Genomic DNA, 16,341 nt, shown 5'->3' on the forward strand with positions numbered 1-16,341 from the left:
CTATGATACTATAGATGAGGTCACTTCAGACAAAACACTGAAATGGAACCCTCAGACAGCAGCCCGATCCCTGAGATCACAACACTCACCCAGAGTAAACAGAGGTAATTAAAAGAAAACAAGACCATGCATTCCAACGCTTGGAGCTCTAACACGCTGCTCTGCTTAGCTAGCTCACGCCTTCCAGCCCTTTTTCCCTGCCGTAGGATAAGACATATTTTACTTACACTGAGGACTTTCTGGTCTGATTGACAAGGCAAGCTAAGTATTTTATAGCACTTCAGTTTAAATACAATTGAACAACTCCCCCACCCCGCTATACCCTTCCTCAAAGACAAATGAACATCTGTCTAATTGAGGCTGCCAAAGGCAGCCTTTTAAAGAGAGACCACAAAGCCCCTAGCCCTGGTTAAATCCAGATGGCAAACGAGTGTGTCAGAAGGTGGGGATGTGATGCAGCATGCCTCAAACAACTAGGAGAAACACCTGTAAATTTACTAGAAGAGAGAGGGAAGGTGTCTGTTTATGAACATTAGTTACAGTTGGGGGAAGGATATGTTATATTACTCACCTTGTTGAACAGTCTCACCTATAAACCAGGAACGATATTCTTCATGAAAAGCTTTAACTTCAAACAGCTGCTGCGCACCACTATTGAATAAGTAAAGGGTTGCTTCCCCTGTCGAAAGAGAAATCTGGTTTGTGTTTGTAAGCTTTCACAAAAATCAAAAGAATACCCAATACATCTGAAGAATGTGCCTTATATACATACACACACAAACATACACACATTCTACATAAACTCACTACAAAGAAAGCTCAGACAAAGAAAACTATTATATACAGATGTTCGTTTACCAGCTCTATAAACCAAACTGAATTTGAATCAATAAATAAGATGTGTGAATAGTTCATCTTACAACACAAAGCCTTTGATCCAAACCCAAATCAAAATCACACAAGAAATTAGCTTTTGTCTGTACTGAAGGGGGAAGGTGGAAAACCAGAAAATTTCCTTTCCCTCTCTCATGCTTGTTCCCAAGACATTAGATGCTGGGTTAGGGGAACAAAACTCTCAAACCGTCAAGTGACAATTTGAAATCTTTTTTGTGTGTGTGTGTGTGCATGAAAACGGACAACAGATAACTCAACTGAAGGTGAACAAGGAATTTAAAAGGAACTGCCACAAAGTGCCCATCAGAATCTTGATAGTTTGGAAAGGGAAAGAAAGGATTTATTTTGAGACACTTCACAGCTCAGCTCTGCTGTTTCTAGGTTCTAATGAGAAGGTGACAAATGTGTTACGAAAGGGACTGGCATTTTCTTCGTCTCAAACAAGTCACCAGAACTACAGAAGGGGCCACTGAAGTTCAGTTAGTTGAGTCTGGACTAGTTCTGTCTTGGTTATCAGTGCATCTTCGAGAGACAACATCAACTGCAACATGGCAGTCCTGCTCAAAACACAAATTGCAAAGTCGCACTGACTTGCAGATCGCATGCTGGCTCAAAAAAGTGTCAATGCAAGCCCTCGCAAGCTGATGTCAGCACTACTGTCTCCAGCCTGAAGAGATTCCTTAGGTGCAGAGGAAGGTCAGCTAAAACGGGCAGATGCATCTTTTCCCAAAAATGACTGATGATGCTTTTTTTCCCCCTTTATCCAAGAGGCTGACCAAATGTTTAACCTCACCTAAGGATACAGTTTCAGTTCTCTGATAATCATTCTTCTTTTGGAGAGGGGAGAAGAGGAGTGAACAGTAAATATAAGGGGGAGCAGAGATTTCAATTATTACCATGTGCTTCTTAACAAGGGTCTACACCATAGTTTGATCAGTGCCAGACATCAGACTATTCATGGAAGCGTTCGTCGAACAGCTTAAAGACTCCTACCAGCGAGCGTGCTTGCCAAATGCGGTGGAGAGCTAAGAAATGTTGGGGAAGAGACCATTCCTACGGCATAACTTCAGCTCCTTATTTTATTTCTTTACATTAAAAGGACAGTCACCACGGGTCCCCAGTTATGTCATTAGAGAGAATCTCCAGGAGATAGAGAGAGAAGCTAAGTAGCTCTCCTCCTAACTTTGCCACTTCAATAAGTTACTTAAGTCTTGTGGCACGGGTACTCCCCTTCTTTTAATTTAAAGCTTTGAAAAATGCTTCTTGTAGGACTTCTGAATTACAGGCTGAAACACCAGTTTATAGTCTTTGCATGGGATAGAAATTTTGTCCTTTTTTACCTGACTATAAAAAAGACCGTGCGTACTTTTATTTAATAAAGTGGTTAGCATGACTATCCACGGCGCGCTCAGTCCTTCAGTGGGTATTTATACAATATCTGGCATCAACAATTCATCCATTAGACCCAGACATAAGGAAAAGACATTATTAGGGTGTTCTCAGTCCTTCCATTTTCAAACCCTATACTTATAATAGGCTACATAACTGAAAGTTTATGCATGTCTATAAATAAGCTTCTGTAAATTCTAAAGGAACACACCCAGGCTTTTGGTCAAATCATTGTACTTTAGGTTTTCCCCAGAAACCTTTCCCAAGATCTCTGATTCTACAAGCTAAATAGTTCTCTTCTTCCACAGAGAAAAGCAAATTAATATCTACTCTTTTTAAAACATAATAAATTACAAAGCCAACATAATACAGCAGGTGGAAAATTTCTCTGGCTGTATATTCTCACTGTAGATCTGAGCAATCAAAAAACAAGTACCCTGACGAGAATAAATGATTTCACATTCTGTATCTAGTTTTTAAATTACTTTTTCATGTAGAAAGTAGAGTACTGTGGTATTAAAACATACCTGAAGACTTTAGTTACAAATATATGTAAAAATGAATGGTGAATTTCAAAAACAGAAGTATGTAATTTAGAAAACAAGCTGGTGAAAAGAGAAAAAACAAGCATGAACCATGTTTTTTAAACAAAACATGCTAACCCTAACCAAGGCTTGCTGCAGATTTCTGCTGCAGTATCTTATACCGCAATTATTACATTACTCATATAGAAATAACAAATCCTTGACAAAAATGGCAATCTGACTAGAAGAAAGTAACTGTGTGTGGGATGGTGGTGTCATTATATCACCTGCATCTGCCGATCTTTCCAATGTATTTTGAATTCAGAGTGCCTCGTCATCTATTAACGGGAAAAGAGATACCACCACTTGGACCAAGGAAACAAGAAAATTAGATTTAAAAATGTAAAGACTCAAAAAGCTTGGTAAGTATAATTGAATCACGTCTTCTGACCCTGCCTATTTATTTTACAGCATAAGATGAATGGTATGAAGCCTAAATTTGGATTAAAAAAAAAAAAGCCCAAGCTCAACACCCAACAGTGCAAGTTCCCCAAAACTAATGCACTTAAAAACAAAACTTAAATTACACCTCTTTTTTGTGCTGCCAATATTCCTGATGAATAAACATTTCAACCAATTAAAATTATAAAAGAAATCCTAAATGTTTGCACAGCATTAACTATCTGGCATCACCAGCAGTATCTTTGGCACATAAGACTTACATTATCATCGCTATTTCAGCTTGCAAAATGCGAATCATTTGGTGGTGGAGGGAATCAACCAGAACATTAACAGGCTCATGTCACTATTCCAAAACTTGCCTGTGCTTGGACTGCGCAGTCTTGTAAACATAGGTTCGCTGTCAGGTGTCTTAGGGGGGTCAGTAGCAGCCTCTGTGGGGAGAAAGGAAAAAGTTAGAAACTTGTAAATTGAGAAGCATTTCATGTTCTGCCATGCTTCTCCAAGACGCTCAGAATTAATTGGATTGACACTTTTTGAAAGCTCACATATTTTCTGCCTAAAAAGCTATATGCCTCAGCCCAAATTCATCCTACCCGATCAAGGCACCTAAATTATGATTCCAGACTTTCTGGCACTCTCTATTTGCCACGGGAAAGATACACACCTGGGGATGATTTAGGTTTTGAAAACCACTTCCCCCCAGAGAGCCTCAGGCAACAGAGCTCCCAAGTTTGACATCTCAGTTAAGTGAGATGAACTGATGTGTTGCCCCAGTTAGTCTCAATGACAATGAGAATGCTTTGGCAAATTAGGCCAAGCATGGTGTGGACATTAAAAAGTTAAAAGTGCACGTGGTAAAATATTTGTAGGAACAAACAGCGGTCTTCTTTCGGGAACTAAGAATATGCAGCAATATGGGGCAGGAATTGTCTGAATGGCTGTTACTTATGTGAAAAATATGCACCCTTGTTTATCTGTTACATATAATCTTGAAAAACAATGAGTGCGTTTCGTTCTCCCCACAGGAAAAAGAAGCTGAGAGAATACAGCGCCTCTGGCTTAGGCTCCTGACAGTTGTTCTCTTTTTCTGTGTTTTTAAGCAAAAAAGTCAGACAAAAAGCAGAGCCACAAAAGTACAATTTCTCTGTGAAATTAAAAAAAAAAAAAGAAAAATAGAAGGGAAACAGCTCCCATAATGATGCTGATTCAAGTCTGAAAAAAACATCTATAAGGATCCCCAGTTACGTGTATTCTATCCAAGTTCTCTTCATTGGGAAAGTCTAAGTTATATGTATGAAAACAACTTCCCACATCTGAGTGAAGAGCAACATGACAGCATCATCCTTCTTAGCTCGCAGACTGCCAGTTCTGTCCCAATTCTTCTCATAAAGGCATTTATCAGAGCAAGCAAAATTGCTAAAGCATTTCACATACACAACCAGCATCCAGCCCCCAGAGAACAGACTGACAGGGACCAGGCTGATGCTTGGGTTATGGTGCTGCTGCGGGAAGCGGAGAGTTTTGGTAGTATCCAGGAGGATTGCTGAGACAGCACAGTCCTTTTCCTTAAAAAACACAGAGGTAGGAACCTTGAGCACATTCAGAAATTGGTGTCCATTCTGGCTGAAAGCCTGTCCCCAGCCCCTCAGGAAGACAGGTAGACATCTCACAGGCTGTTCACAGGGATCTCAGTGGCAAAAAAAAAAAGACCCAGGTAAACCTCATCTTTCACATTCACACATCCAAACAGAAATTGTTCAGATGAAGACATAAGCAGGACTTAAAAAACAAGCAAGTGTGTCTTGTGAAGTATTGGAAGATAACGGTTCCTAGAGCTGTTTGAAGAATTTGCCTTTATTTTCTTCTCCTGAATTTGCATTTGAGTCTTCAGGTGGCTTGAAAAAGTGCTTGAAAAAGTTTCAATATACGTTAGGGATTTTTAATGGAAAAAAAAAAGTCCGTATTTGCTAACCAGACTTACTGCATATGCTGATACATAAACACACACGGTTGTCAAGCTACATTTGTCCTGGCAAAGGAGAACTTCAAATTTCTAAAGCTGTGTATATTTCGATTTTTGACCACAGTTTAACGTTGGTGTATTTTTTGTTACTTTTTAAAACACTACAGTGATTAATGACAGTGAAAGAAACACACTGCATGTGTTTACTTTGATGTGTTTCGCATGAACATGTTAAAATATACACACTAAATGTGAGTTTCAAAATTTGAAACAAAAAGCAAAGCAAAACAAAACAAAACAAAAAAAGCGAAGGAGCTTTTAGCGCTTACTTGCTCCGCTTTCTTCATGCCTAGATTTATGAACACCAGGAAGGCGTCCAGCTGAGCCCGAAGCTGCATCGTGTATAACGCGAACAATTAAGTAGACAACCCTTCCTAATGGAGCTGGTTTTAATGAAGTTCGCAGCTTTATCTGGTAGATCTGCTCTTTTCCCAACCTTCTCATGCCACCCATCTCCACGAAGTCTGGGAGATGCCTGCAGCGACCCCGCTGCCTCCCAACCCTGGCTAACTACCTTCCACTGCTGAGGGCCACCCCTTGCCAGCACCCTCTGCCCTGATGGATTCCCCGTTATCTGTTCCAGTCCCAGCATCTCAAGCCCACGGGATCAGAGCAAACGCCCCATTCTCCCTATAGCTGCTGCAGAAGGCAGCTTACCAGAAGGGACGCATGTGTGCACACACAAAAAGAAGGGAAGGTGTGGGCAAAGGCAAAAGTGTTTGGATTTTTTTTTTTAATTTTGTTTTAAACCTTGGGATTTCTTCAAAATGTATTCAATACCCCACTCCATTTCCAGGGGCAGCTGAAGTATATTTTTGTTACAGATTGGCTCTACTAGATGTCAAGTTGGCACATAAAAAGAGGCAATTGGGAGAATGCCTGCTTGGAAAACTGGATGCAATAGTAACGTGGCCTTATGGACGAAGAAGGCCCTATTTATCTGAATTTAAACACTTCGCGGCTAGGAAAACGCTGAGCAAGGGATTTTTGAAGTTAGGTGTCCCAACGCTTTCTTGTGTGTGTTCTGGCCTTCAGCCAGGAAAGGTAACTGGATTTCTTTAATGTCATTACATTTATCAGTCCTCGTATTTGGGCAAGGATCTCTTCTAGCTAAGCAAACAAAGACTTCTTTAAAAGCAGTTCTGTAGTGGTTTTCTAGCAAAACTAAGAGTTAAACCGGGCGTTTGGGATTTTTGAATTTTAAGATTCACAACCAGATAAGCAGTAATCTTACAGAAAATAAGCAGACAAAAGGGACATTACAGGAAACCCTAATGCAAAACATCAGGTGGTTGCCACTGCGCTTACTCCAACAGCTTCTGTAGCTCAGCTCTGAGAAACCTGTTCCTCTCCTGGAATAACACGTGAGAGAGAAGAGACCTTTCTGACTGTTCTGTTCTCTACCAACTGCAGCTGTACGTGGCAGTAAACGCACGGGGAACACAGGTCAGCGAAGTGACAGATGTGTCAGTACTGCACGCTGCTCTCCGAGGACAACGTCCACTGCAAGGATACAAGAAACAGACACACAGATACAGAGGGCCCTGATTAATCCTGTCCCAGGGAGGCATCTGAATTAGCTAGCCACTCTCTAAAGTGTCAGGTGCTTCCAGGAGGCAGCTGAACCCCCCTGCAGCCTGCCCCATCCCTGGGAGCACGCTGCTGTCTCCCTCAACCTTCCCGACACCTCCAGCAACCGGGGTGAGGCAGCGCCGCTGCTGCACCAGTGGAGGGAGTTCTGAGTTAAGCACAACGCCGGACAATGCAACGCCAGCACCACGCTGTTCTGTAGGTATACTTTGCTTAAGTTATTTACAGTCTACCATTCATTCACAATCAACCAAGTCACACACAAAGCCCACCTAAAAATGTGGGTGATACATCCAGCAGCTGTACTGGGGTCTACAGAGGGAGCATCAGAACCCTGAAGGTGAGATGAAGAGACTACAAAGCCTTCAATTACACGAAAAGAGAGAAGCCTGTCGGATTTCGTGGAGGTCAGACATACAACCAGGCAAATTCCGTAAACTGTAGAAACAGAACAAAGTGAAAATGAAGTGGCTGTCAAAGGCTTTCCGGCACTAATTTATTCCACAATGGGTAGATATGTGGCGTTAACAAATGCGGCCATTAAAAAAAATAAAGGGCTAGCTGGTAGTGCAACATGAATAAACTGGAAAAGAACAAAACTCCCACTAGTATCTATTAAACTGTTAGAGATGATGCAAGGTTTGTTCACCTTTTTTCAAAAACTGCTTATAGAATACTGTATATAACAGACTACTATCAAATTATATGGAATTCCCATGCAAAAAGCTGCCAGCCAAGCAAGCAAAAGGCTGTAAATATCTGTCAATTGCGTAAGAGGAAAAAACCCTCTGAGAGCACAAATTTCCCCACCAGCACCACCCTGCAAAAAAACAGGATCGTTTAAAAGGCTGGAAATATAAAGTTAAGATTTCATTTAAAAACAGATATTAAACCATACGTCACCTACCCAAGGCTTTTCCATTCCCTTCTGAACTTCTAGTCATGCAGAAAAGGTGTATCAGATGGAGACACGATGATGATGGAGCTCATTTAACGGACATTTTATGGAAGCCTTTAAACTATGTAGTCTAGGGGTGCAGATATGTAAGATCTGATAATTGTTTATTTTTACATTCTTTTTAGAACCAGTTAACCCTGAAGTAAACAGTTTTAATTCAGTGTCTGTGCCAATGCTACATAAGCAAAGCATCCTCTGTCCTGCAGCACACCCTGAAAAAACAAAGTCCATTGAAAAGTAATTAATAAATCCAGGACTTTATATCAAACAAATGTTTATTTTTTTAATAAGTTAAAAGATAATTACGTATTAGCATAATGGATCGATTCAGGTATGCATAGACTGAGGATGCAGTCCCATGAATGGGACCAAAGATCACAGGTCATTATAAAATGCAGTCCTGAGCTCCCGACCTCTACTGCCTTCTCTCCATTAAAACCAGCATTTCTGTGGCAGTGTGGCAAGCCAGCTCAGTTCACCGACCAAGATGAGCAGAAACAAGCCACAAAAAAGTCTTCATTTTCATCCAGATCAGTAAATATTGCCAGCCACCACGTGGTTACATGATCACCAGAAGAGAAGGACAGAACTTGTGGCGACAGCAGCAGATGCCACAGAAAATCACCTACTCTGCACAAAATAATGGGCTCGTTGGTCAGCTCAGGCTAATTAGAAAAGTCAATCCTATCCAATTTACAGAGGTGGGAAAGCAACAGATGAGCACAAGGTATCTTTGCTTCCTCAGCTGACAGTGCTCCCTGGAGAGCACTAAACGGTGCACAGCTCCATGACCTCTGCAAACAGCCTCCCTTCCACACACCTACACAGGAGGCATGGCTTCACACTTGAACCTGCTTCATTTTTGGAAATCTTACCTTTGTTTTTACTCAGTTACAATAGCCTGATGTTACCTCACTTCCTTATCCTCTCGACCATACATAGTACTGGCTTCAGCAAGGGGATTTCTGTGATGCCTGTTGTAAAAGCTAGGATGGCAATCAGTTTGGTAATTATTAGTATATATGATTTGACATAATGTGCAAATAAGCAAGTAATGTTTGATGTGGTGCAATCTACACCCCTTGAACCCTTTTTGGCTCCTACTTCACCTGCAAATACTGTCAAAACTTTTGTCAAAAAACAACAAACAAAACATTACTGAGATATAAAAATGGCATTAAGTTTTCTATCTTGAACAAATCTTGATGCAGAAATACTAGCAGATGGCTCGAGTAGTCTTCTGCCCCAGTACACAGCCAAGCAACTGCGCTTAATATTAAGACTTCTGCCTGAGAGCATCCTTTAACGTCACCTAATGCTGGCACAGATCACTTCTTAAGCCAAAACCACATGCTTATAGACTCACTGGCAACAGAGAATACTAACTCAGCTGTTACTGAGATCTCGATGTTAGGCAGATCATCCAGAGGAGGCTGAGCTGAATGAAGGAAAAGTCAATCTTGAGAAGTTCGAGAACAGGTTATCACTTGAAAGGATAAAAACTTCAGACTTCCCTTCCCAATATTTATAGGGTCAACACTGGTGCAGCTGTGTTACTGGCTGAATCAGCCTTATTCCCATGTGCAGAGAGGCCTAAGTTGGCATAAGTTGGTCTCTTCCAAGCCAGATGGCAGAAAGCAGAAGTAGGAGATGGTGTTACACATTAAAACATCTCTTTTCAGTTATTTTATTTGCTATGCTTCCTTCTGGCTCCTTAGCTTGCCAGTTATATCTGCTTTATACACAGCTGAGCTCAGTATGCCTTTTAAGAGATGACATGCAAAAAAATAGTGCAAATTACCTGCAGGCAAAAGGCTTTGTTCGGGAGATGCAAATGCCAGTTTAGGGAAGGGTTAAGTAAAATATGCCCACAGAGTGCTGACTTCTACAGTAAGTGTATCCACACTCACTTTATTAAGAAGTTAGATAAATACGGGCACGTAGACTTACATTATCTTTCTGATGTTTCAAGTCAGCTCCTTAAAAACACACATTTTTAATTGTGAACATTATTTCCAAGTTCTTTATCTGAATCATTCTGGAAGTATTAACGTTCAAATGTCCTGCTCAGTTTTGGCATTCGCTACAACTTCTGAAATAAGCTTTCTAACAGCCCAGCATAGCGGTCTGTTTTGCAGCAGATACTCAGAATTTATTTCTTTAACACTAAATAAAAGCACGTTTCGAAGTGTTTCTAAGCACAAGGTAAGAGAATGGAAAATAAAAAATAATAATAAAAAAAAAACAACACCCTGCCTATTTCAGATGTTAAAGCAAACTACTTTTATGCATTATATATTCAACAGCTTCTTTTGATATGACATCTTCTCTCAATATGACCCCAAATTTTCAAGTCAAATGCTTCCTCTGTCGCATGGAGACAAAAGTTCCTTAGTCTCATTTGAAAGAAAGGAGGATTAATTTAATGCACGCTGATGCCCTATGGTTTGGCATCACAGTCCATTTATTTCTGCCTCCATCTGATTTTTGGCATATGAGATTTGTTCAAAAAGCTTGCCAAGTCTCATGTGAAATTGCTCCTTTTTAAATAAGTAATTCCTAAAAATAATAGGATTGTTAAATTTCCCTCCCTTCTTGCTATCATTCCAGTGCCATTAAAATAACAGTTCCCATAAAATAATAAAAAAGCTAATCAATTTGCTGTTTAAGAAAACAACAGACCGAAAAAATGTAGTCATCTAAACTTTTCTAGCTCAGAAAAATAGAGCTGGAAATTAATCTTCAGCTCGCAGCTAACCCCTATTTCTTTTACTAATACAGAACAAATGAAATACGGTGCTCTTAACCTTGGGTGCTGAGTGGAACGCCAAACTTAGAAAACTGTCTTCAATTCCTGACCTCTTTGCTAAAACCAGTGAAGGATATAAATAGCATCAGCTCCGACATCACACCTAGCCCCGAGAAACTGTACTGAAAAGAGACTGCCCTTCACACCCCTCCTGCTAGGCAGCTATCGGGAGAGGTTGGTGGCTGTCGGTCCGACCAGTCTGAGGCCATTATGTAAGAAAGCTATTTTGTTACACAGATCCCAGATCGGATCTGTCACACACTGTGATTTCACAACGGTACCTGAAAGTTTTCCAGATCTCTACTCTTATAAACCTACAGTTAGGTGGGGTCTCAATATTATTTCTTTCTCTAAAAAATCATTCCTAGCCCTTAAGATTTTCAGAGAAAACACTGACAATGGTAGTTCCATGGGCTCTGCGAAGCAAACAGAAATATCCTATGTGCGTATCACAAAAGCACCTCATTGATTCAGGTGATATGATTTGAAAAAAAAAACAAAAAACAAACACAATATAAATACTCAGTAACCACACAATCTTTTCTACAAAAGCACAGCATTAGCAACCTTTTAGCTATGAGACAGATGGGCTCTAATCCTCAGGAGCCACTTCTTTTCCCGTGGACCTACTCAGGAGCTATACCAATACAACAAGAAGGCTGTATAAGAAGCTCTGCATTCTCAAGAGTAAGTGGAGGTGTGGATATACACACAATAAAACATCACAGATTGTCCAACTGCAATGAGAAATGCAGAAGAGCACAATCTGCAAACTCAGACAGCCACCAGTGAAGTCCACGCGGGTCCTTCAGGGCTTACAAACACCGTGGTGCCCCTGTATCACGATTCCTCCAGCGCTCCAGATTCTGGAGGTCTTCTGAACCGTCGACATCAACTACCCCGAACAAAGCAAGTTCAGATCCAGATTTCCAGCCAAGCTAATAAAATCCCCTGGAACGTGGAACACAGCACAGAAACACCCATGTGGGTCTGTGCAGAGCCAGCTCGGTTCCATCAGGACTTATTAGTTCAGACACTGTCTGAAAGCAGCTGCACTGCAAAGCTGGTTCTGGAAACAGCAGAGATGTGTTAACATGGCACAGCACTTGAACCAATAAACTGTGTTAGTGCTGAGCGGAGCCTGCTCTAGGCCAAATCTGGTGCCTGTGTATCCACAGAATAGTTAATCTGCAACTGGAGAAACTGCCTGAAGGGTTGGCTCTATTCTGAGCCCAGCATGCACAGCTCTACTCCTACCTGCATGCCCCAGTCTTCTGTCCTCACCCAATTTTATGTCCTCATCACCTCACTCCATCTGACCAATCCCCCTGCCTACTCTTCTCCTGTTTGTTCATTGCTCTCTCAACAATTCACACCTTTCCTCTACATGCTCATGTTAAGGCTGCACGATGTCCAGCAGTGGCTCCCAGCCTTTAGGAGTGATCAGCATGGTTCCCATCCTCTGTCCTGACTGCCACAGCTTCCCCCTTCCTCCTGCCCTTGGTGATTCAATCCCTCACGTGGGAACAGCTGTGCTTATGAAAACAAAACAAAAAGATGTTTTGGCATATCAAATCCTCCTGTGCCCCAGGAAAAAAAAATAAATCAGCAGAAACACCATGACCAGAGCTCTCACCAGGACAAGGGCAGGCTACCTTGTCTAAAAAGGTAAGATTTGTACTTTGCCTTGACGTTGCTTACCTGCCAGCCTGGATAGGGCTGTCTGAGGCTCTCTGCCCTCTTCCTACTCAAGATTTCCCCTGTGAGACTGTCCTGTGCCAAAGAGGCTTGAGTATCGTGGTGTGGCAATGGACTGGTGAGGGCAAAGCTCTGTCACCAAGCTTCAAGAAATATGTGAACAAAGCCCTTTCATTGCCATAGAAAGGAACAAGGGTACACAAAGACTGAGGGAGGTGAAGCACAGGGCGCCTGGCTGACTGGACACCAGGAGACATCCTGTACCTCAACTCAGGCAACTCTGTGCCCTCCTTCCCACCTTTACCCTATAATCTAGGCAAAATACCTGACAAGCCGTGTGTTTTGTAGCTGTCCTACCACTTGTAGGCAAGAAATGGACACCCATGGTCACAGTTTTACAGAACTGGAAATATAATGATACAGTTAATGATTTGTAACAGAAAGCAAGGGAGTCTGGCCCTCTAGGACAACTCAAGGGACTGCTGCAGCACGCATCATTGGTAAAACAACCGCTCCAGCTGTACTACTCCTCTAGCTACACTCATGACTTGAAAAAACAACATAGGGCAGTTCTAGCTGACAGAGGAGATTCCTGGTGAGCTGGTTCGAGAACCCTGAAATCAATATGAAAATAAAGAAATCAGAACCAAAATTGAAATCTATCTCCTCGATTTCAAACACACTGCAAACAACAGAGCCACGCAATATAATGTATTCTACAAATGTGTAGTGAAGCAGGGAAATTAGCAATAATTTTAGAGCCTTCAATCCCAAAGCACACAACTCTGCTCACTTTCTATGGCAAATCAGAAAATGAAATCCATCTGTTTTTTAGCTGCTGTGTTGCAAATATCACAATGTTGCCAGTTGCTGAAGTCCAAATAAGAAAGAATCTCACCTTCCTCTCCCATGAGCTTTTTACACTTAACTGTTTCTATGTGTCATAGGAGTAACAAAGCTGTGCTCAGAGACTTCTGCCAGAGGCTCAGACTTTTCTGATAGAGTTTCAGAATGGCACAGTGAAGAGATGAGAGCAACACATGTATCCTTGTCCAGAACTCCAGCCACATCCCTGCCTTGTTACAGGTTAAACTGATTGAGAAATACTGAGTTAAGAAAGCGAGTTTCAGTTCTCTCAGCTTTAAATTCTACCCTTCTGACAGACTTCATTCTTTTTTAAACTGATATCTAGCCTCTCTGCAGAGCTAGTCATCATCTCCAGCCATACAGGAACTTTTAAGATGTCAAAATCAATGCAAGATGAATGACGTATCCAAGTGGAAATGCTATTTAGTTGTGTAGGATGGTATGCATTATTAACCTTACAAGCTGTTTTAGGGAGATTGCTCTGGTGAGTAGCTCAAACTAACTGAATTACTTGAAAAATGGGGCCTTAGAAAGTGCTTTTAGTATAAGAAAAGTTTTGGAGCTCCTTATGTAGTATTAAAACATGTCTTTCCCTTTCCTGCCACTATTCACAGGATACACGAAGATAAACTTGCAATTTACATCTACAAGGTGTTAGCAGACATTAACAGATGGTACTAAACTCCCACCCATACCAGATCCCAGTTATTTACCCAAGTCACTTTTATGCACGTATGTAGCATAATAAGACCAAGCAGGTCTTGTGAAGGTACAGATTGCCATATAGATAAAAATTAACACTATCAAAGGAAAAAACATCTCTAGTTATACAGACAACTATGTCCATCTTCTTTCCTAAGAGCATTCAGGTCTTCTGATTACAATTTCTGCTAAATGGCCAACAAAGTCTTTCTGAGATCCATCAGACAGAGCAGTTCAGAAATGTAAAACTTTAGCAAGCACAACAGACACTGACTTTAAGAATCTCCCTTCATAAAAACCAGGAAAAGAAAACTAAAATCGTTAAATCTATTTAATTTTGGTGGTCCTATTTACACGCTATGCAAGTTTCATCAGCTGTGGAGTTCTGAAATTATCAGCCACACACTTTTCCTAAAAGTCACCATGTGCTCTGAGGTTCTACTACGGCTTAATAAACTTTCTTACGGGTCTGGAGTACTATATAAATTTTGTCAGAGCTGTGCTGGCATAATTGGTAATACAAACTGTCTGGCTTCATGAAAGTTACAAGCTCTGGCTCCAATCCTGCAAACACTTACTGAAGAATTTAACTTACTGCACAGAACTGACTACTCATGCATAAGTTAAGCATATTTGTAAATATTTGCACAGTATGGACATCTGTTGGCATAGCCAGTCATCTGATACAAGATTCAGCTTTAAATCCTAGTCTGCAGAGAAAGGAATTCCTCGCTTATAAATTCCTTTCTTAGGCATCAAGCATGTCAGATACCGAAGGCTGGAACTGAAAAGATAAAACCAGAGGAAGAGAGGAATCAGGGAAACCATAACACTTGGTTCTGTTGCTCTTGTAACCAGAGAAGCCTGGTTTCTTAATGCCTCAAGACTGAACTCGTGCCTCGTTTTCAAGCCTTGGTGAACTAAGCCGATTCTCTACCTTTCTGTTGGCGGTATCACTTACAGCACTTATCACATTGTCACAGGCTTGTTTCGTGAAAATTATAAAAATACCCCAAAAAGCTCCTCCTTTTTATCAGGTTTGGCTGAAATTAACAAACAAGCTTGTAATTGTGGGTAGGACAAGACACAGGCACAGTACCAGGCTGACCCACGAGCAGTTGTGGAAGCCTCACTGCCTCAGGAGATCAGGCTATAAAAAGGCACTTGTGAAACGCCTCCTTCCTCTCTGTGCCTTGGAGCTTGAGCACATCCTGCTTGCCTCATCCTCCTTAACACAGAACCCTGTTGTGACCTGCGAATTTAAGGGCTGATCCTAGCCAGAAATAAATGGGAAGGGTGGGAAAAGGCATCTTTGTGTGAAGCGAGAGAAGCGGAGCCTACACAGCGCCCGTGGCCTCGTGTGCGCCAGCTGCCATGTGGAGCTCTGCTCCTTCAGGGGACATCTCGGTGTGGAGCAGGGTTTATGTTTGCCAAGCAGGTGGTTTTGAAGCGGGAGCTGAGGGACCGAGCCATTCCCTCGATAAATAAGTAAATAACGGGGGCCTCGCTGACAGGACCTCTCGAATCTTCCACAGCTCCCCTCTGCAGGGCTCACAGCGCTGCCTGCAAACCAGGGGCGAGCCGAAATTTATAAATAAATAAATAAAGCAAAATAAAAGGCGGTGAGGAAGACTGGGTCCCCGGGGAGGGGGCCTTGTGTCGGGGGCTGTGTGACAAAACCGGGGCCGGCCGCGCTCCGCAGCACCTCACAGGGCGGGCGGCCGCCTCCTGCCCGGCTCCGCCGCCGTCAGCGGGGCGCTGGTGGCGGAGCCCGCCCCACCTCGGAGCCCCGCGGGGTTACCTGGCGCCACGAGCACCCACTGGGCAGGGTGCGCGGCCGCGGGACGCTGCAGCTCCGGGCCCTGCATCCTCCGCCACCCCCGGCGGCAGCTCCCCACAGCCCCCGCCGCCGCCGCCGCAACATGGCGGCGAGGAGAGGCGGGAAGCGCCGCCACAGAGCCCGGCGGCGGGACGGCACCACCGCGCGGGATGTGAAAGGGGGGAGAGGGTGGTGGCACGGAGCTCGTATAGCGGAGGGTGCCCCGCCTCGCTGCTTTCCCCCCTCCGCGCTCACCCCCTGAAGTGTGAGGGGATGGTACGCGCCGCTGAGGGCGGGAGGAGCGGGAGGAGGGCGTGTGGGAGGAGGGGGAATGTGCCATGGCTCTGTCGATCCACAGCATCGGCCGCTGCCCGCTCGCCCTCTGAGGGCTGCCCCTCAGCCCAGGGCTGTCGTGTTGTGGGGTGGCTGTCTCTGCCAGGATCTTATCCGGCTAAATAAACGCCTCACGTTGTGAGGGGGGGGAGCGAAGGAGACGGTGTCCGGCTCCTCTCAGCGCTGCCCGCTGACAGGACTTGTGGCGACAGGCGCGGACCGAAACACGAGAAATTCTGTTTAAGCATAATAAAATGCATATCGTGTAGCATC

General features: G+C 43.0%; 1 protein-coding gene across 2 annotated transcripts in view; it reads right to left on the minus strand.

The window, feature by feature from the left end:
- RNASEH2B (ribonuclease H2 subunit B) overlaps positions 1-15,837 on the minus strand; it is a 38,591-nt gene extending 22,754 nt beyond the window's left edge. Inside the window, exons 1-3 of one of the 2 annotated variants that reach the window (XM_084303146.1) lie at positions 15,718-15,837; positions 3,629-3,700; positions 590-679 (exon numbers count right to left, since the gene is read on the minus strand). In XM_084303146.1, coding sequence (XP_084159272.1) covers positions 590-679; positions 3,629-3,700; positions 15,718-15,784 — 229 coding nt within the window. In that variant the 5' untranslated portion in view covers positions 15,785-15,837. Of the gene's footprint in view, positions 1-571; positions 680-3,628; positions 3,701-15,717 lie in introns of both variants that reach the window. The other variant, XM_084303145.1, reaches the window with a different exon arrangement.
- Positions 15,838-16,341: the final 504 nt, after the last annotated feature.

Source organism: Netta rufina, assembly GCF_964035555.1.
Source record: "Netta rufina genome assembly, chromosome: 1".
NCBI lineage: Eukaryota > Metazoa > Chordata > Aves > Anseriformes > Anatidae > Netta > Netta rufina.